This window comes from Branchiostoma lanceolatum, chromosome 11 (genome assembly GCF_035083965.1).
Source record: "Branchiostoma lanceolatum isolate klBraLanc5 chromosome 11, klBraLanc5.hap2, whole genome shotgun sequence".
NCBI lineage: Eukaryota > Metazoa > Chordata > Leptocardii > Amphioxiformes > Branchiostomatidae > Branchiostoma > Branchiostoma lanceolatum.
This window is the reverse complement of record NC_089732.1, coordinates 15914098-15935196: the sequence shown is the minus strand read 5'-3', so window position 1 is coordinate 15935196 and position 21099 is coordinate 15914098. Positions and strand designations below refer to the sequence as shown.

Here is a 21099-nt window from a genome sequence, read left to right as displayed (position 1 = left end):
CTTAAAGGTCAAGTTGTTTTCTTACCATTTTTTTCAGTGTTTCTACAAATTTTGAAGTTCTAAATTTCCAATTTATGTTTATAATTCTGTTATTTCCAAAGAAACCGCCTAATAGCTTTATAGCAGTGGAAGTCTATCTTTTGATAGCCACTGGCTTGTCTTTCCTACCACTCCATTTACCTATTACCAAAGAGCTTCTGTTTTTCCTTTGTTTAGTTTCGCACCTGTTCCTTTCTCCGTAGTGAAAATGGAACTATTTGCTGTCAAGATGCCATTGGTATCACCTGCATACATTGAGAGTTTGTTTCTCATTGCCATTAGGTAATGCCACACTTTTTATTTCGTTATCATTCCGGATCATGCACGCAATTGGTTTCAAAGGAATTGTGTATAATAATGGACACAAGGAGCACCATTGCCTAACTCCTCTTAAAAAAAGTATTTTATCAGATAAGAAACCAATAACCGAAATTTTATAGTAAGCCTTGTTGTATAAAGTCTGAACACAACTACGAAAAACTGTTGCAAACCCCATTTTTGTCAAACATTATCAAGGTGCTACTGTCACTAAAAACCACAGCGTAGAGTTAAAAAAATATGTTGGTTACTCCATAGAAAAATGGCTCTCTGGTTGTTGCATGTCTCCAATTTCGATGCCTGTTGAAGTTTTTTAGAATTGAGAGGGTCATCAGTGTCAGTACGGACAGCTCCGTCTCCTCTTCACCTCTTCCATCAAACTGGTCTTTTTTCAGCGCCTCCGTTCTGCAAGAAATTACAATTGCACTTGGTCATCCATTTCATGACTTCATCCATGAAAGATCAACGTCAAATGGGGCATTGCCTTCAAAATTGAATTTATTCATTTATTTATTCTTTGACTCAGGCCGAAGGCCCATATTAAAAATCAACAAAGACAATTTACAGACATCTACATATAACAACAACGACAAAAATATTGCATCAAGTAGTGTCGAAACGATCAGGTGGGAGGACCAATCGACAGTTTAAGGCCAGTGCCTGCTCAGAGAGAAAACCTCGTTGTGGCATAGCAGTTGAATAACGCTGTTTCCAGACGCAAGGAGACGCGTCACAAATGAGGGTGTCACCTTAGCCTCCTGGCGTCGAAGGTATCAACCCGACAGCGCGAGAAGAGTAAAGAGTTACTAGTACTCCTAGGCTGAGACATCAACATCTTAAAATCGTCATGGTAAGCCACCCGGAGTCTCTGCATTGCACTGTGGTAGGTCCAAAGTTGTGCGCAGTACATGGCAGAACACTGCGAAGTAAGAAGGATGCGCTTCACCTCTGCTAAACATGAGTAGCATTTACGTGAGAGAGAATTTGCCTTAGCGTAGAGCTGTCTAGTAATTTTTTGAATTGAATCGTCGTCGGTCTTCATTTGCATATTTGATATCTATTAATATTTCTCTCTTCCCCAGTTACATGTGTCACATGTTTGAGAGTCCTATCCTGGAATTTGGCAAATGTACAAACTTTCCTTATTAATTATGCAAATTAGATACCGATTTGCAAATAAGTATCTAATCATGTACATCATCACTCAAGCTACTTACCAAAAATCATGACCATTCATCAAGCCCTTCTTGAGTTATTCCCTTTCAAAGTCTGAAGCAAAACCTGCTCCTGCAGTTCAAAAAACTTATAGCACTTACTCTCTGTCCAAAGAGCTACCTACCACTCAAAAATCAGTTCCATAGCATGTCCAGAACACGAGATATCAAAACAGGAAGTTCCACTGCAGTACCGTGACAAGCCGCTAGGGGACCCAAAATCCAATCACTTGTAGGTCTCATCATGACCTACCAACACACCAAATATCAAAACAATCCATCTAGGTCTTCTTGAGTTATGGTGGTCTATTACACACACACACACACACACACACACACACAAACGCTACCCTCTGCATAACCTTCTCGGCGAAGGTAATCATATTAAATATGGTACATAGCTTTAGAGGTAGCCAAACAAATTAGAGCAAAACTATGCAGATAACCTTGTACCTATGATTTGCGTCTTATTTTCAAGGACTCTTTTAGACACAGTCTAGTTAATTCCGACCTCAATCTGTTTCGAATATATTACCCTCACACTGCACGTGTGATGTTCAAAACAACACCGGCCGCCATATTACGGCCCATATTTGCATTTCATTGAAGCGTACATGAAATATTTGAGGATATTGAAACGATACAAATTAGTTAGCTAGTTAAAATCCTCCCACACCATAAGGTGTATAGGGCGGTGCCCATCTCCGTTTCATAGCCCTGGGCCACACTGTGGTGCAATCACTGCAGCAGGGGGCTAGTCCACTGGCAGTGGAGTGTGTTTAACTTCAATCTCGATAGCCACGTGGTTAGCAAGCGAAAAGATTGTGCCAGTGGTTATGACAAAGGATGGTCCGTGCCTCCGTGGTTAGCAAGCGAAAAGATTGTGCCAGTGGTTATGACAAAGGATGGTCCGTGGTTAGCAAACGAAAAGATTGAGCCAGTGGTTATAACGAAGGCTATATAGGCTAAGGCATCAGTGCTGATATACAGAAAAGTTACTCTTCATACACGTTCCGTATACGACGCTTTTCTTCATCCTCGATGTAGGATGCATTCCATAGAAAGGCGCAGCCTTAATTCTAGGTGTAATGGATTCAACATTTTGGAGGCATGTATACAGTCAAGTTCTTGGATAGTAGAAAACTGTTTCCTCCAATTCTTCTATCCGAGGCTGAGCTATACATCAGGACATGGTTTTTATCTTCTGACCACAATTCATAAGTGAAGGGTGTAATGGGGCGGTGCTCTTGGATCCCTGACATGTCAATGCCAACATCCTGACAACCTGAGGAGAGCTGATGTGTCTTACCTTGTTGGTAGAGAGTACGTACATTATGATTTGACATCACAAGAGAATTGGATACAGAGGGCAGGTGTATTTTATCCAGGCAAGCAGTCCTTTCGGTTTCCTGCTTGGCCCTTCATTCCGTCTCAGTAGCCGCAGACTTCAACCCTGCTGCCTTCTTTTGAACTGTGGAATTCCTTACAGTTGCTGTACACAATACATTTATTCTTCCATACCATTGTTTAACTTTTTTGACTCTGGAAAGTTTAAGTGTGAGATCTTTTGATGTATAGGTAACAACCCACCCCTAATGTGTACTAGTACAGTGTCACAATTAAGGTTGGTTGATTACTACATATATATCCACCTCATAAATCACTGAGGTAGTGAAGTTAATGGGCCATGTACATAGAAGTAAAGCATTATTTATCATTATCATCATACACTTGAAGTTATTATCATTTGTGTTCTGTGTAACATATACATCATTTAATCTTACATACCTTCAATGATTCGTCTAGTAGTTAATCAGGTTGAAAGAAACAAACCCACTTCTAGCATATCCAGATTGTCAAATACAATCAAACTCAATGTAAATTAGAACATTATTCACCAATATTACTTTTTATGTTGACCACCTTGCCCCACTCAACAAGAAGTCAAATGCTGTGTTAAATAAATCAGTTGATTCAATTGCACAGATTGTTTGCCATTACAAGTGAGAGTAGCGAACTGACGGTGCCTTATGCAACACATCATGTACATCTAAGGAAATCATTAGGGAAGCATTAACATTGTTACCATATAGTTATCGTGTATCACACTGACACATGAGTGAGTTTAATGCTGTTTATCTAGACTTCAAAATACAATAAAAAATCAATGTAAACTAGAGGAAATACAATCAAAATATAAACTAGTAGAGCATTATTACAGTCTAACTACAATAATATTAATTATAACGCCGTGTTAAATCCATCTATTCAAGTATACTTGTCCTAGAATTATTACAAATTAAACTGCAGCTTCTTCTTTGGGTTTCTTTTCCCAGACACAGCCCCATATGTGTTATTAAGAGGAGGTGCCCTGGACATAGGCACTGCTGCCAAAACCTATTTGGTGCTTTCTTGATGGGTGTGGGCGTGATTGGGAAGACCTCTTTGTCTTTCTCTTGCCCTTGGTCATTGCCTTTTCTAACTGTTGCTTGGTAGACGTCGCTGTGGGTTGTCCCTGTGGGTTGGCCTTAGTCTTTCTGCCTTTCGCTTCGGAGACTGCTTTCGCATGGCTTCATCTCGGGACGTAAGTTTTCTCTACTCCAGGTGAACGTATAGTTTACCTGTAAAGGAGCTGCAAAGAACTCAATGTGCATCCACAGGCATGGTAGATGTCAATTATCCCAACACAGGATGATCACTTTCATCATGAATCGACTCCTTTAGAAATGTATTATCCTGGTAGCTATGCTCATCAAGATAGTCAGTTTGATCAATAAGATATCACCTGGACTCCTAAAAACTCAGGCTCCTCCATCCCTTTGTATAGAATCAGCTCTGCAGTGCCATCTTTTTCGTAAACAAATAAGGCCTTGGCCACAGTTTTGTTGTCCTTCAGAACATCCACTGCTGTGCTGAAAGATATCATATGATTATATTTGATGAACATATCGCTCAATTAAAACTTCATTTCATGATAATTGCAGTAATCATCAATGATGGTATCAAGAAGGACAAAATATCAGATAACAACTTTCTTTAAGACAAAGACATTGACACAATTACAGCCGACATTTCAGTGACAGTTCTGACACAGTATATCACCGTTTTTCTGATTTGGGGAGAAAGTTAGATCAAATATGCACCCCCTCTCCCGTACAAAAACAAAATTCCTCGGATCTTGTTCAAATGTGAAGCGATGGCCCCCCGGACACTCTTGTAATAAAGGTAATTCCCGTGATCAGCCAGATGGAGTCCATCTTTTGCAAAGTATTGATGGCAGTGTCTATCAGACAAACCAGGGTGCGACCACAAATATAGATCCTGAACCCCCTTTGACTCTTTCATCAACTCTACCAGGTACTTATCCAAAGCCGCGCTGAATGGGAGATTTGGCGGGTCAAAGTCTCTGGCCACACGGTGCTCGGGGAGGTGGGATATATGTCGGATTGGTAACGGAACGATAACAGACTTGTCGGTTTTTCACTGCAGCTTTTCCCCGTGTTGGACCCGACACAGATCCAGAAATGGTAAAAAATCGCTCAAGCCCATCCGCTGACTTCCCGCCAGTCTTCCGATACGTTTCCTGCGAATGTCGGGTCTACGTCGGGTTTGTCGCCAGGTCAACAGGGATCAAAATACTGTAGTCGTCCTGATTATACAATCATGTCACAATATTTCGCCAAACATTGTCTAACCCTGTTCTTTATTCCCTGAAGTTGTCCTCACAGATGTGAACTTGTTTTCAGCGTAATCTACATTGAACTTATCTTTGTGCAATTCGTGTTTTATTTGGTATCCGGTAACTGTATGTACAATTTCAAAGTGACTTTATCATTGTTTTCCCCATGTCCCTCTTGCCTCCATTTGTATTGGTTATAGTCCACCAACATAAACGTTTCTTTCTGAATTACTTAATTATTTAACAAGTTAATCCTTACTTTCTACATTCTTGGCCACATTTTCAATGAGTGTGATGTTGACTTGTGTCTTTGCTGTCTGGCCTACTCTCCAAGCAGAGGTTAGGCTCCGGCTGTATTTTGTATGTTACTTTGCGTTTTTGTGTGCCTTTCTTGTCTCTTCCGTTGTCTTTATGTCACCATGCCAATTTGAGGTTGGTGACACAAAGACAATAGAACGACAAACAAAGCCACAGAAAAACGCATAGAGACACGTAAAAAGCGGCCAGACCAGAACCTCTCCTGCGACAGTAGGCCTCCCCTAAATGACCCGGAATGTTTGTTAAAACAATAAGGCCAAAGATGATCGATAAGGACGGACTGTTATGTATAACATGATGTATTGTCATGACGACACTGATTTTCTACCTATTGTACACAGTGTTGTATAATTCATATGATAGCGTATTTCGTTCTTTACAACTCAATGTTGGTGACTTATCACACTGTAAGTTCGATTGGCCAAGATGATGAAAAGTACAATAAAATCAGCATAACACGTTTTCAACTCGAAAGACTTTATTAACAATAATGAAAATGAAATGTACAACAAGGGTAAAAGTTACATGACAAGAAATTGAAATAAAATATACCATAACAATAGAGTACTAAGAATTACGGCATAAAAATATTACAAGTCAATCATTACAAAAGCAATGAAATATGTAAAAATGATATAAATCGGGGGAACACGCTGTTGTTGCGCGTATAGATATTAATATTCAGGATGGAGGACCGGTTCCGACCATGCACGGCCCCCTCCATCACTTCTCTGAAGGCAATGTGGGCACCGCCACGACCTCTACCTGAAGAAACAAAAAAGAACTATTAATCAATCATCTATCTATCCATCAATCATCTATCTATCCATCTATGTGACAATTATGATCCGTTTACGCAAAGTGCTGAATGGCGTCCATTGTTTACAAATAATAATTTTAACAAAGTGTTTACTACTTCAACAAACAAGAACTTACCGCGGCCACCACGTCCCCCGCGGCCACCACGTCCCCCGCGGCCACCACGTCCCCCGCCGTCACCTACTCCGCCGCCAGACGGACCGGGCCCTCCTTGATCACCATCACCACGACCGGTACCTGAAACGAAATAAAGAAATGAAAAAAAAAACGAATGAATGAACGAACGAACGATTCAATGGATGAAGAAGCGAACGCTTTCTTGTGACCTAATCAGGATCAACTAACACATACATTACAGTCAAAACAAAACATCAAATGGCGTCCATTATTTACGAATAATACTTCTAACAGTCTTCACTATTCTCAAAAACAACAACTTACCGCTAACGCCCACGCCACCACCGGGCTCAGCGAGGCCGACGCGTACTGTTCGGGTGAAATTAACGGATAAATAAATGAAGGAATGAATTCATTAATGAACTAATGAACAAACCGACGAAGGAATGCTTCATTCTGACCTCATAAGGATCCGCTAACACACATACATTACAGCCACAAGAAAGGACGCAATGGCGTACATTCTTTACGAATAATACTTTCAGCAATGTCCTACTACTACTTTCAGAAACAACAACTTACCGCCGGTTTGCACTGCCAACATGAGGCTTGCTCCGTAGCCCTCTATCGGTGGGGGGCCCGGATCCCTCACCGCCACGTGGCCGCTCCATGCGCCCAAGGGCGGCCGTGTCTGTCCGGGTCTCCCCGGCGGAGTCTCCGGCGGCGTTTTCAGTGGGTCATCGTCCATCATGCTGCAACAAATTGGCTTGGTCATTCATTGCACATAATTTGTGACGTTATTGTTACTACATCAATGCAAACAGTATAAGTATATACAAGTACAACTTCACGACCAGGATTCTTGGATACTTCATGTTGTTGGACTAAATGTTGTCTTGTCCTTTTGCCTACAAACGGTGGTAGAGCTAACATGGACATTATGAGTGTTCATACAAAGAAAACGAATACTTTTATTGCTGGAGAAACAAAAACGTCAGAGTCCGGGGACTCGAACTTTCGGGACATGAGGCCGAAACGGAAACTTTTGTGAAAAAGGTGAACTTGCCTCCACGGAAGGGTGACCACGCCACGCCGTGCACGCCGGGTTACGAACCCGCCTCCCAACAAGTCCACCAACTTAAATAAACATTCAAAATGAAAACTCCCGGTCAAACTTTCATACTTAGGCAACAATTCACAAGTGTAGACTACTTCCAAAGGCATATCTTCAAAGGTAAAGCCAATACAACTTGTCACTGACAGCAACCGCCTCCGCCACATCGAGATTACGGGCCAACCGGTCGTAAGAAAACGAATACTTACTCTTCGATGTCACTTGGTCGGTCGTCCATGATAGCAAATGAAGGTCACTGACACGCAGCAGATTATATAGTGCCCTAGCATGAACCAGGTGTGTACCAGGTGTGTTAGCGTCAGGGGATTGGTCCGCGGAAATTTGACAATTAAAGAAAACTCCATATGGACGAATAAAATGCAATTAACATCATTCGTTAAGCACTGTCATACTTTAATTCATGTACACATACAGATGACATGTCACACACAAAGTACAAGCAAGCCGTTCTGGACATCATTGTTCCTCTACCTGAAAGGTTTCAACTCACACAAATTGCAGACAATTACTCGGTCTTCTTCTCCAGGGAGAGTAACTAGCAGATTCCTCACAAGATGTCATCTTTAGCAACCGTACGATGAAATCTCCGGTGTCCCCAGATACAATATGACGAAACACAGAAATGATTAAGGTATGCCAGTTACAGGACAAATGAGTCAAGCCAGTTGTGTTCGCGTCAGGGGATTGGTCCGAGGAAATTTGCGAATTAAAGGAAAGCCCATATGGAGGAATAATATGCAATTAACATCAATTCACTTCATGTACACATACAGATGACATGTCACACACAAAATACAGGCAAACCGTTCTGGAAATCATTGTTCCTGTACCTGAAAAGTTTCAACTCACACAAGTTGCAGACAATCACTCGGTCTTCTTCTCCAGGGAGAGTAACTAGCAGATTCCTCACAAGATGTCATCTTCAGCAACCGTACGATGAAATCTCCGGTGTCCCCAGATACAATATGACAAAATGGAGTGAGACGAAATAGGTCATGACATCAATACACTCTTTATACATATGCAAATGTCACCTTCGCGACCAACATGTTGGACTGTCTGTGCCAAAAGAATGCAACATTTAGAATACCGACCGGATATGGATAATATGGAAGTAATCCTTCGTCTGTGCTTTTTCTAACACTCCTAATAGAAGGCAGGCGCTCTACTGACTGTAGGCATTAATCGGGAAGTTTCCCACCGTGAGGACCGCCAATTCCTATCCTTTCGTCACTTTCAGCAACCTGCAGTTTTGTTAGGTTTGGCACTCGCCTAACGGTCCCTGCTTGGCAGAAGTACTTTCGCTGAAACCCAAAAGCCTTCTCCAAAATGTCATTTCACATATCATCACCCTGTTTGAACACATATAGGGTATAACATGGAAATACATGGGGTTATTAACAGTGACATTCCATATAAATGATGTGATGTCAATGTAGAACGGCTACTTCCACCATTTCTCACCATTCCAAACATCAATTATTCCCCAAAACTGTCACATCACACATTAGCACCCTTATTCTTGGAGTGCATACCCGGCAAACAGCCTTATGGCGTATTGCACAGCAGGTTTGTACTGAACAGTACAAGGTGCACATCCAGATTATTTCATCCACGCACACCGGGGACGACCCTTAAGTGTTGTGGGGTCTTTTACGTGTTGGAGGTGTGACTCCGCCTCACTCAACACGGGACGATCATTTCACGTCCAATACCAGGGACACTACTTACTCGTTTTCATCGGAATGGACTGATGAACTTGTGTCGCGTGCCACCCTCTCACACCCGTAACACGCCTGTGCTACATCACTTTTGCCCTGTTTCAACACATACATGGTATAATATGGAAATACATGGGGGATAAGCAGACATATTCAATCATTAGAACGGGTACTTCCACCATCTAAAAGCATAACCAGAAGTCATTCCCAGATATGTGACATCATACTCCCTGTTCTTTAACGATGGATGGCCACTACCCAGATATAGTGTCCTTCCATAGCTATCAGTGGCAAACATGTCTTCAGGTTCAAAAGGTCTTCTACCGTGTTAACACTGCTCGGCTGGTCTGTATCCACAGAATAGAAGCCTCCACTCTCCCGCTTTGGCCTGTTATACCAGCAGACTTTGACCAGTTGTTCCGCCCTCTGTCTGGGCCCATTGTTATGTAACCAGAATTCCTGGATTCTTCCAAGCCAATGGTAGCAAATCTGCCCATTGATGACAACGTCAGTGCTGGCCGTAGGTGGGGGGTTGTCGTCCTCAAAACGGGCAAGCACATAACTGCTCACCTTGTTGTTCCCACTACGGCATCGTAGCGGTGAATCATCTTCCCACCATTGAGTTCTGTAGTGGATCAAATATTGTCTGTCGACATCGGGGACTTGAGCAAGGTTAAATGTTATGACAAATTCACGACGATGACACTGTAGGTTGTCCCGGCTGGTGAAGGAAGTGGAACAGAAACATGGTATAGACGATAGCATGTAATGCACAGGTGGTAACAAGGTGCAGGTAGGCATTAGCACCTATGCATTTTCAAATCAAATAAATCAAACACTTTCAACTCATAATTACAGAACTTTTTATTTGGGAAACTTCTGAGAACTGCATATATATAATTTCAAACTTTTTCCCATTTCATCCTTATACTAAGTGTGATGTTTTTCGGAAAGGTGCTTACCATAACAGCGCTAACCGTAAATGGAGTTTGCGGCTTATTTGGTGTAAAATTTGTGTAAGAAAAGTTGCTGACAGTAATTGATAGAAATAGTTCAATTTCCTGTAATGGTCAACCAGAAGCTGTCTGTCAGCCGCGTCTAAGACCACTCGCCCGCTAGGTGTTCCAAAGAACATCCCAAAAGAGCTGGCTGAATTGCCCCCAAGACGTTCGGCAAACCCACTGAAGGATAGGTGGCAACCGGCCCCTTCAACTGCGATATCGTCGTGGTCATCTTCGTTGAGGTTTTGGCGTCGCCTGGTGTTATACCCTCGCTCATACTCATCGACCTTGTCATACCGGGGGAAGAGGTCCACCAGGGCGTCAGGTATCTGACCGTTGTGGTGCAGACGCTGAGCTGCAAGTGTGTACTTTAAAAAAAAAATTGGGTGTTGTTGGTTAAAGATAAAACTGAGAGTGCAAATGCAACATGTTGCAGAAAATTCAGGAAATGCCCCTTTAATTACCCATTCACCTAGAAAACAGATATGAAGGCGCAGCATCAATTATGGAAAGGAGTGCATTTTCGGCCCAAGTACGGTCGACGTCTTCTCGATTACGCGGGCTTGGGGCGATTTTTAGACATAAAAGTTGATGCGAATATTGCCCTTTTACCAGGTTAATTAATACTGACTTTCTCCATGTCCAACAGATGGTACCATGTCATGGGGGCTTTTCAGTTTTTAGTGTTGGACGGACGTCGCCCGAGATTTCAATTGAAAAATGAGGTCCACGCTCGGGCGATGTGCGAAGTCGGCCGACGCTCGCATGAATTGTGACGCCGGCTTAAAGGATTGCATTCGTCATTTCGGATGGTGAAGTAAAGCCGGCGGCCCCGTGTATGACGAATTCTACGACCCGTACCTCCGTAGGAAAACCTAGCCGAAACTATCAAATTGCTAGGCTAAATGTACCTAATAATTGACGCCTTACCAGCTACATGTACCTACTGGATGTTATCTATTGTAAATGCAGCTCTCATTATTGTGTATGTAAGTGTACTAAACAGGTCAGGCTATCACTTTTACTGATTCGACCCCTGATAGTACAAGGGCACACACAATCCCCTAAGATAGATTGTAATCTTTCTGACGTATATACTAGGTGTTACACAACACTTGACGGTCTAAGACATGTGAATTACTGAAGAAAGGCCCTAAGAAATAGGGGATGAGTTAATAATCTCTTTTTAACTTATTTAAAAAAAAGCTGTACCTGTTGGCTACTCTTATTGGCCGCTCCTAAGCAAGATATATCCTACCTGCTACTTGTTTCCGATTGTCGGATGTGTTTTCGTGACTGCTGTCCTCAGCTGAAATCCTTCCATTTAATCTCTTCTTGCATATATGAGGCCGAGTGATAGACTTATATATATGTATGAATGCAATACTATAATGTAAATGTGTCCATCCAGTGGCTGTGCTACCCATGCGATTGTGTTTTGTTTGGACTTGTGCTATCATGCTGGATGTAAAAACGACAGCCCTCTGCCACACCTAATGCTTAAAAACTTGTTTAGTGTGTTTGATAAGGAATCATTTTTATTCACTCAGTCATTGGCTACAGGTTGCTGTTCGGAGAATCACACTGGATGGAAAAGACGAGAGAAGGTACAAGGCAAGGATTGTCTAGTGGTGTTCGCGCTGACAGGAGAATAAGAAGCTACGTGCAAGAGGTAGCCATGGTAATGACGTCTTCTCATGACTATACGAAGTTTTAAAGAGTCTTGCTACAACCGGTTCAAGCCATATTCCCGAACAAGATGTTAAGAAACTATAAAGGGGTTTTCCCTCTTGATATGCTGACGGCAGTCAGTGGTTTAATACATTACATGTCGCTGGACGGCAAACTTTAAACTGAGTATTTCTTCACGCCGTTATTGGTATTTATAGTTGATCAATACACTAGTATGTGTATATACTGACCGTCTCTACTGTAAATTCCATCTACTTAGCAAGGCATTGGAGAGTGAAAAACTTGTTAAGGCCTTTAAGTGCTTTATTGGAATATACAAATATATGTACTGTCTGCTTTTATTTGTAATGTTTATCAATGCATCAAACGAAAACGAATTGTGAGTAAATTGACATGTAAAGATTTTTTATCATTGTCACTTTTGATGGTCATAGCTAATCAATTAACTATGGATTTACCGGCAGCCCTACTGCAATTATCATTCTCTGATCAAGAACAGCTGGGAAAAGTTAAAAAAAAAACGTTGTCAAAAATTGCTATATTTGTCTATCTATGACCAAGAAGGTTAAACTGAGAGGTATGAATATGTCTTTTCTGTTTTCATCTGCAACTTTTCATCCCTTACAAAACAGGTGACTCTAATTTGAAACTGCGCTGTGAATTCTACTTTATTCATTTATTTCATTTATTTCCATGTACTCTGTTTTGAGGATTTGAATAAAATCCAATGCGTTTCCACTTAAGGCGATGCTGGATCGTGTTTTATAACCGCTCTTTAGTCACTCATCATCTTGAGTCAAATGACTCAAAGTCGCCCATTTTGAGCCAAATGATTCAAAGTCACCCGTTTTGAGTCATATGATTCAAAGTTGCCCGTTTTGAGTCAAATGCCTCAAAGTGGCCCTTTTTGAGTCATATGACTCAAAGTTGCCCGTTTTAAGTCAAATGCCTAAAGTGGCCCGTTTGGAGTCACATGACTCAAAGTTGCCCGTTTTGATTCAAATACCTCAAAGTGGCCCGTTTTGAGTCTCATGGCTCAAAGTCACCCGTTTTGAGTCAAATGCCTCAAAGTGGCCCGTTTTGAGTCACATGACTCAAAGGCTCCCTTATGAGTCAAATGACTCAAAGTCCACGAATTTTCACCTTCAAATTTCAGAAACCAACCCCACATGGCTGGACAATCAAAACTCTGTTTGAGTCATTTGACTCAATATGTCCCGAATATCTAGATATACATTTCTTGGATTCCTCAATAACAAGCCTAAACGGCTGCAATTCTGTAAAATGAACACCTTCATATTCTAATTTTCAAGTCGAAAAAAGGGAATAAAATGGATTTTCCCTTATTATTTTGGATTCTGTTCTAAACAGATCTCCAGTGCATTATCTTCCAGTGTAATGCATATCTAAACTGTGCATACCTGGGGGTCTCACAAACACGTATCTTTAAAGTGATGGATGTTTATAACCTGGCGAATAAACATTAATGGAGGTTACATTTTGTAGCTACCATGTAGTGAACCTGTGCCGAGCCCTTAGATGCAATGCTGCTAAAAGGCAACCCTACATAAATACAAAGAACCTTCCTTAGCACATCTGTGAAAAACTGGAAGAATTGACTGCCTTTTGTAGTCTATGATGTTGTTAGGAAAGTTGGTGAAAATACATTTAATGTTTATCATCACATAGCCAGATGGCGTCGACCAATAAGAAGCCTGCATTGCCAATGTGTCAATTGCCATAACACACCCGTGATCATCATTCCTCCCATTATGTAGAGGGGGAGGTTATCTTTTTGTTAACAATCGTATGATGTTTATTTGTTCCAAAAAATGCTAACTATCTTAATGGAATAAATCAAATCTTTTGTAAGCATATGACAAAATAGAATAAACCATTTCAATACAAGTCAAATCTAAACGGGTGGAACTGTAAGTGGAGCCACGCAAGGCACCCAGCAGGGAGGAATGATGATAATAGACAATAGATTTGAAAAAGATTTGACATGCCAATATTGCAATGTTATTATACATCATCTGTGGAAATGTTGGCTTTCAAAATGAAATCTATCATCTTCTGTTCAAATAGGACAAATGTAAATTCTGATATGCATTCTTGATAGTATAAGATTATATGCGTCATACAGGAATTATCTACTCTAAGTCTTATATGGGTTTGGATAGGCTATATGATAATAACGTTAATGACCTTCCTCTTCCTCGGTGTATATGATGTCATTGGCTCACTCGGTGGTTTTATTTGGTGGTCATAGCACATGGCCAGGCGTTATGACACCATATACACCTCGGGGCGGGTCATTAACCCTTAATTATTCAAACAAAAAGTCTCAACTTTACTATTACATAATCAAATAGCACACAGACCACAATTTCAACATATGAATATCAAGCCTTTAACCCCAAACTACAAGGGTTTGTATGCCTTGCAGCTCTCCAGATTATGGGCATTGACTTGATCTTGGATTTCTCTGGAAGCCACACAGGACACACACTTGTACTTCTCCATAAGTCTCTTCCCTCCTTCTGACTCTTCAATACAGACACAGGCAATTCCTACAACAATAATGGAAGACAGAATAAGAAAATATTACATTTTTCTTTTGATTTTGTGACAATACATAAAGCAACAGGGGTCCGAAGACCCAAAATCTCCATGAAATTTGTTTTTATATGCTGGTTGTTTTGTTTTATGTGCCAGAGGGTATCCACATAATAGAAACAAGTACACATGTTTGGTAGTGTACCCATTTGTTGTTTGACCACCAGCTGTTGGGACCTTGGGAATACTTGACCTAGATAAGAGACCAATGAATCCAACAGGTGCGACCTCAAAGCCCATATCCACAATAGAGAAGTAGATACTCCTCATTACTTAATATGCAAATTCAGTCCATAATTACCACTTCAGTTTGTACATCTCTGTCTAACCCACCTGCGTACCAAATAACATGAAAATCTTCAGTCATTCTCCTTCGAATATTTTTAAAAATACGCCAATGCAGTTCCAGTGACACATACCAGGGGGCCCAAAATTGACCTTGACCTTTTTCCTCCCAGCACCTACCCATATACCAAATATCATTACAATCCATTTACACGTTCTTCAGTTATGCTCATTTTATGCGCCCGGTGACACAAACATACACACAGGATAACACACACGCAAACTCCATGCAAAACAATATCCCCATGAAAAGTTTTTTTTTCATGGAGATAAAAAAGACCAACTGTGGATCTCTAAGAGAAAAACGATGTAAAACACAGTTTAACACTAGGTGCAGATTGGTAATGTAGTAAGAGTGCAATCATCGTCGACATGAGCGTATATAATTGGCAAGTGGTACCTGCCACTATTCCCTGTTGTCTCTCAACCAACTCTACTGCAGCAGCCATGGTACCTCCAGTCTCTATCCACTGGTCCACGATCAGCACCTTTGTACCTAAGAGAGAAGAAAATCAATTATGTTTGTTGACTCAATCACTTTTATATCTCAGGGGTATCAAAAGAAGAAACAACAGCTTTGCGCAATGCGCAATAGAAGTCAGTAGCAACTGAAACTTGAATCAAAAGCTCTTTCTATATATCTTACCTGGCTTAAAGGCATCCTTCCGAATTTCCAGACGTTTTTCCTTCTTGGAGTAGTCCTTGAATCTGACATCGTCCACCTCGACACACAGGTTGCCATACTTACGAATAGCAAGAAATCCCTTTTTCAGGTGGCAAGCTATAGCACCACCTGTTAACACACATCAAAACTACAGTCATTAAAACTTGTTGAGGGACCCAAGTTTGCCAATAGAGCAATGAAGAATGAAATAAACGATAACAATACAATGCAGCATCGTACCAAGGATAAAACCTGTAGCATCTATCCCAGCGACCAGGTCGACTTCATCTGGCTGGAAGTCCTTCGTGAGGTCTGCTACACACTGGTGGAAAGCCTGCAGGACAAAAATGCATCATCATGTTTTAGATAGGATATGTTAAAATCGCTTGATTATCTCAGAAAAAAATTTTCACCGTTATTCAACTTTTATTCAGATCTCATCTCCAACATTGCATTTCACTTCCATATTATGAGCAAATCATCTTAATCATGATATTCAGCAATACTTAAATCATACAAATTAGTCAGTATAAATGTAAAATATTAGCAATCGTCCAGCAATACCAAGGCAAGCTTACATTCATAAAAACGTACGTTTAGCCACAAGCTCCTGTCACCACTCATACCAATGATCAACTATTTGGAGGAGATTCTGGTGCAGTGCATAAGAAACCCACTGGGTGAACAAAAAACTAAGCATCCTTTGTACTTCATCAATCCCAAACTACATACCATTAACGCACTGTGTCATAAACATCTATTTATATAAATTCTAGTCAGTTACACTGTTCACAAACCAACAAACAAACAAAAACATCATCTTGTTTGCAGTCAGGTACATATGATTTATCACCTCAGCATTCCTGTACATGGCAGTGGTGTCCAACCATTGAAGGAATTCTGATCCTTTTGAGTTGGGGGCCATCAGAGCCAGGTACCATCCAGGCTCTCTCTTGTCCTCCGCCATAATGTCACTGGTCGTAACTTAACTTAAGGGCATGGAAGGGTAACCTAAGAATAACAACAGCAATGGAATATTACCAGATATATGTAACCTGAAAAACATTTGCTATCACAGCCTTTTTTTCTCCTTGTGGTTACATACTAAATGAATAGTTTTCCCACCTGGCAGTGACATTAGAATTATTTAACCATGCCACTGACCAAGAGTTGGTGTTCTATGAATTATACAATATTTTAGGCATTCATAATGTATTATGGTACCGTATCACCATACTTTGACTTCAACCGAATATACTTTACCTTGAATGATTAAGCGAGTTCAAGGTTCCAACTGTGCATGCTCGGGGTCAAAGGTAAAGGCCCTTGACTTCTGAACAGTATCAAGACAATCATTCAAATACCATGCGATTAAACATGGTTTGTGTTTCGTTTATGTCTCAGGCTTTCAAGATCCTTTAACTTTGATATATTCCCCAGCCACCACACTGTCACCGTCCGACATCACGCAGCACATTAGCAGTTAATAGTGCTTATCATTGACATTGTATAACTAAAAAAGGCGTGCAGACGGCCTTTGATAATAGATAAAACCTCCTTGATCCCAGCTGTATTATGTCAGTGTGCACTGGTATGGGTGTTGTTACAAAATGTGCACTTCTTCGTTTCTGTTTTGCATGAAACCAGGGTGGGTGGGGCCAATGGGATCCATCAATTCCTATAAGACTTATTTCCATTGCAATGATTACAAGACATATTCATCAAATGTGCAACGTTATCATAACGTTAATAACGTTACCATTTAACACTAACAGACTAACAAGAAACATATTTCTTCTGACATTCAAATTGGAATGGAGTAAAAGTAATATTACATGACCATGAGGCATAGATAGACTGTGAATACTGTATTCCAGCTTCACGCTACACACTAGGAAAAAAGAGAAAGTTACTTTAAAGTTAAAAAGAGAAAGTTACAGTAACTTTCTAAACTAGGACATATGCTACTCAGAACTTAAAAACTAAGGTTCGCTCATTTGCCGCCCACTTGGAGACTCGCCAAAAACTGGAGTCCTGGACCTCAGCGTTCTCTCTCGCTCTCTTCTCCCGGATTCCAGACTAGACTGGCCACGATATTGGTCTCGTGGCAAAAAGGCTTAGGTAATTTGCATATTATAAATGGATGAGGCCGAAGTGATTCAAATTTGAGGGGTTTGTAGGAGATATGTCCAGTCCGGACAGCGGAAAAAGCTGTCCAGTCTGAAAAGAGGGTCTGCATGCACTGTGTGTGTGCTGTGTGTGTGTGTGTGTGTGTGTGTGCGTGCGTGCGTGCGTGCGTGCGTGTGTGTGTGTGTGTGTGTGTGTGCGTGTGTCTGCGTGTGTGTGCGTGCGTGCGTGTGTTTGTGTGTGTGTTTGTGTGTGCGTGTGTGTGTCCTGTCAAACATAAAATGTGTGTGTGTGTGCGTGTGTGTGTTTGTGTGTGTGTGTGTGTGTGTCCTGTCCAACATAGAAATAGAGGCACCGATCACCAATGATTCATCGACAACGGTTTACTGTTTTAATTTTGTAACGATAAGGAACTTGCCGTGGGTGTTTGATATCTTAGCTCCTGTCTTAGCGATATAAGAACTCAGAGCCAACCCAGTCCGATTACTACTGAGCCGTGTATTTATTGATCCATACCATGCTCAGATAATCTAACAGATATTGCTACACAGATCTACAACAACGGGGTTAGCGATACAAAGTACATAGATCAGGGTTCATTGTACAGTGCATAGAACCCTGTACATAGTCTTTTACAGTACTAAGTACAGAGATTATGTGGTACTAAGTACTACAGCTACAAGCTACGATCTACGAGCTACAACTAACAAGTGTTGAGGCGGGATATTCAAATACATCACTACATACATTTCTTGCTCCTAATCAATCCCGCTGTGGTGGCCTAATTAAATCCGGCAGGTAAAATTTGAAACTGAGGAGGAGAGAAATATCAATAGAAGACCTCATTTGCATAATTAATGAGAAAATACTATAACTCAAGATGGGCTCGATGGATGGTCATGATTTCTGGTATGTAGATACGTGATGCTTTGTATGATTGGGTATAATTATGCAAATCAGATTCTAATTTGCATAACTAATGAGACAATTTTTAAAACCCGCTGTGTTCAATGATATAACTATTCGAATATGTGACATTTGTAACTGAGGAAGAGAGGACTGTTAATAAATAGAAAAATATGGCGCAATTTGCATAATTAATGAGAAACTACTACAATTGCATACAGGTAAATGATGGCAATTTCATAATTTAATTTTCAGACTACAAAGATATAGGCCAGAAAACCACCGTCCGTAGTCACCGTGTGTAAATCAGATGTACACCCAACCATTCCCACGACACTCGAAACCATATCTGGTGATCGTCACGAGATCGAACAATGGCCTGTTAATTGTGTGTGTTCATAACGGGCAGCCTTTTTTTGCGCAAAAACGATTAAAAAATTTACCCTTACTCTCAAAGAGCATAAGAAAGAGGTTCTAGATATTACCATTCCGAGTCCTACAACAATTGCATGATATTTTGACATTCTTTCGAACATTTAAATCCTCAAACTGTTATGAAACGTTTCCAGCCAAGTTGCGCATGTACAATAAGCCTAGTACTCTTTTTAACAGTACGACAGAGGATTCAATTTTTTTTACTGCCAAGTGCAACGGAATTATTACAGATGTAGTTCATCCAGTTGGAAATCATGGTTTCCTAATCAAAGACATCATCCAATATACCAAGGATATCGAATTGCTTTAGACATCGACGGTTAAAAAAGTGGCAGTAAGGCAACATGAGACATAAATGTTTGCATCTTGGCTAAAATTGCGGTAAAACAAGAAATATTGAGTACATAATATTAACTCCTTACCTGACAGTTTACGAAGATGTCGTGCTTTCCTCTCCGGAACCAGGGACGAAAGAGACCGTGAGAACTGCGCTTCTAAAGTTATTATACCTGCGCGGGGGATGGGTAATTTGCAGGTTGTGTACACTCCGCTCGAGGGGTCGCATTGTGTGTCCTATGTTTTATGTAGGGTATTGTGTTGTTTTCTAAAACAAAACTGGATAAAGTTTTCATGCACAAGCACGTTGTAACCAATTCTGCCTATCATGCAGGCATGTAGACTGGTGAAACAAATATGTAACTCTGTATTTGGACCTTTGACATACTAGAGGTTGGTAATAAGAGTGGTTTCGCCCTCAAACTAGTTTGCTTGCTGAACATGAGGTGCAAATATCGCAATTCATAGAAAGCAATAAATGACAAAAAATTGCTGTTCAACAAAATTAATAGAGAAATTGAAAGAATTAAAAGATTCATTATGTCCTTAACAATTCTTCACAATTTTCTACGTTTTGTCACAATATCTTTATATACATCTCGATATAATTACTATTGTTATAGTTTACAGCATAAGTGGGAACCATCCCTGATCTCGATTACTAGTATGTTCCGATCTTTGAAGGAATTTTTAGCAAACGTTTCGTTGCAAAAACGACGCAGAAAAGCTTGCTTTATTGTAAAAGATAAGAGTCAGCTATTACCATGCAGAGACCCATAACGATTGTTCTATACTTAAAAATCCTTTTGTATACCTATTTAAAGTTGTCAAAATGTTATAAATTGATTTACCATCATGTTGCACAGCTAAAATGGCTTCAAATAGCATGTCTTAAGTCAATTGATCAGATCTTTAAACTAGTTAAAACTAGAAGCGAAAGCAGGCCGGCGTCTAGTTGAGAAAGCAAGACGTGATTGCTTGGTTACCTACGTTGTTGTCAAGTGTAACTAATGCCAAAGCACAGTCAATTCAAGGTAGTCATCCACCACAGAAAGTTACTGATATCACACAATCTGTCACTTGGAAGAAGAGAAGTTGCTCAATGTCTGGTCCAAGAAAAATATCACTGCATCAAGTCTTGCACTACATATCTATCAAATACAGCAGTAGATGTTGGGACTACTTAAGACTGCGGGTCTATACACCAGGTGTCGAGGCTGTGATGTGTGACCCGAGGTTTGTTTCCCCATACGCCCAATTCTCACGCTCCTCCGCAGCGTCCTAATAAACAGCCCTATTCCAACACTGAATGCGTGTACGAGTCTTTTCTGGAATGCATTATACGCATGAGTGCTATTGGCGCCTGGGTTCGTCTCACAGACGGTCCTGGGAAGGAGTTCGTATTTTCCGCCAATAGCATGATGGAAGAAGCAAACTGTCCTGGGAACGTGTTGATTATTGGCGGAGAATGCCAAACTCGCTTCCGTAGCAAACTCCCTTCCGTGGCTAAATCCCTTCCGTGACATAACTCCCCTTTGTGAAGGGGTATCTTAACAGCGCCAACAATAAGGTACTTTGTAAATCTTCGTTTCTTTGAACGTATCACCATTGTAC

At 40.8% G+C, this 21099-nt stretch overlaps 1 protein-coding gene and 1 long non-coding RNA gene across 2 annotated transcripts; both read right to left on the bottom strand.

Annotated features, from left to right (window-relative positions):
• Positions 1-6545: 6545 nt before the first annotated feature.
• Positions 6546-7779, bottom strand: LOC136444795 (uncharacterized). Its single transcript, XR_010757324.1, has 3 exons — positions 7087-7779; positions 6829-6873; positions 6546-6624 (listed from the first exon to the last, which is right to left on the bottom strand). It is a non-coding gene; the product is annotated as an uncharacterized lncRNA (long non-coding RNA).
• A 4076-nt stretch (positions 7780-11855) lies between these two features.
• Positions 11856-19702, bottom strand: LOC136444794 (adenine phosphoribosyltransferase-like). The gene is made up of 6 exons (XM_066442536.1): positions 19572-19702; positions 16535-16692; positions 15922-16015; positions 15664-15810; positions 15418-15513; positions 11856-14626 (listed from the first exon to the last, which is right to left on the bottom strand). The coding sequence occupies exons 2-6, from the start codon at positions 16646-16648 to the stop codon at positions 14478-14480; spliced, it is 600 nt and encodes a 199-aa protein (XP_066298633.1). The 5' UTR covers positions 16649-16692; positions 19572-19702; the 3' UTR covers positions 11856-14477.
• Positions 19703-21099: the final 1397 nt, after the last annotated feature.

What these genes read in the sequence shown, in the direction of transcription:
- LOC136444794 (XM_066442536.1), bottom strand. Translation starts at nt 16,648, where the DNA reads ATGGCGGAGGACAAGAGAGAGCCTGGATGGTACCTGGCTCTGATGGCC. An exon ending in CCATGTACAGGAATGCTGAG is followed by an intron (nt 16,016 to 16,534) that starts GTGATAAATCAT and finishes TTTGTCCTGCAG; the next exon opens with GCTTTCCACCAGTGTGTAGC. An exon ending in TGCTACAGGTTTTATCCTTG is followed by an intron (nt 15,811 to 15,921) that starts GTACGATGCTGC and finishes GTGTGTTAACAG; the next exon opens with GTGGTGCTATAGCTTGCCAC.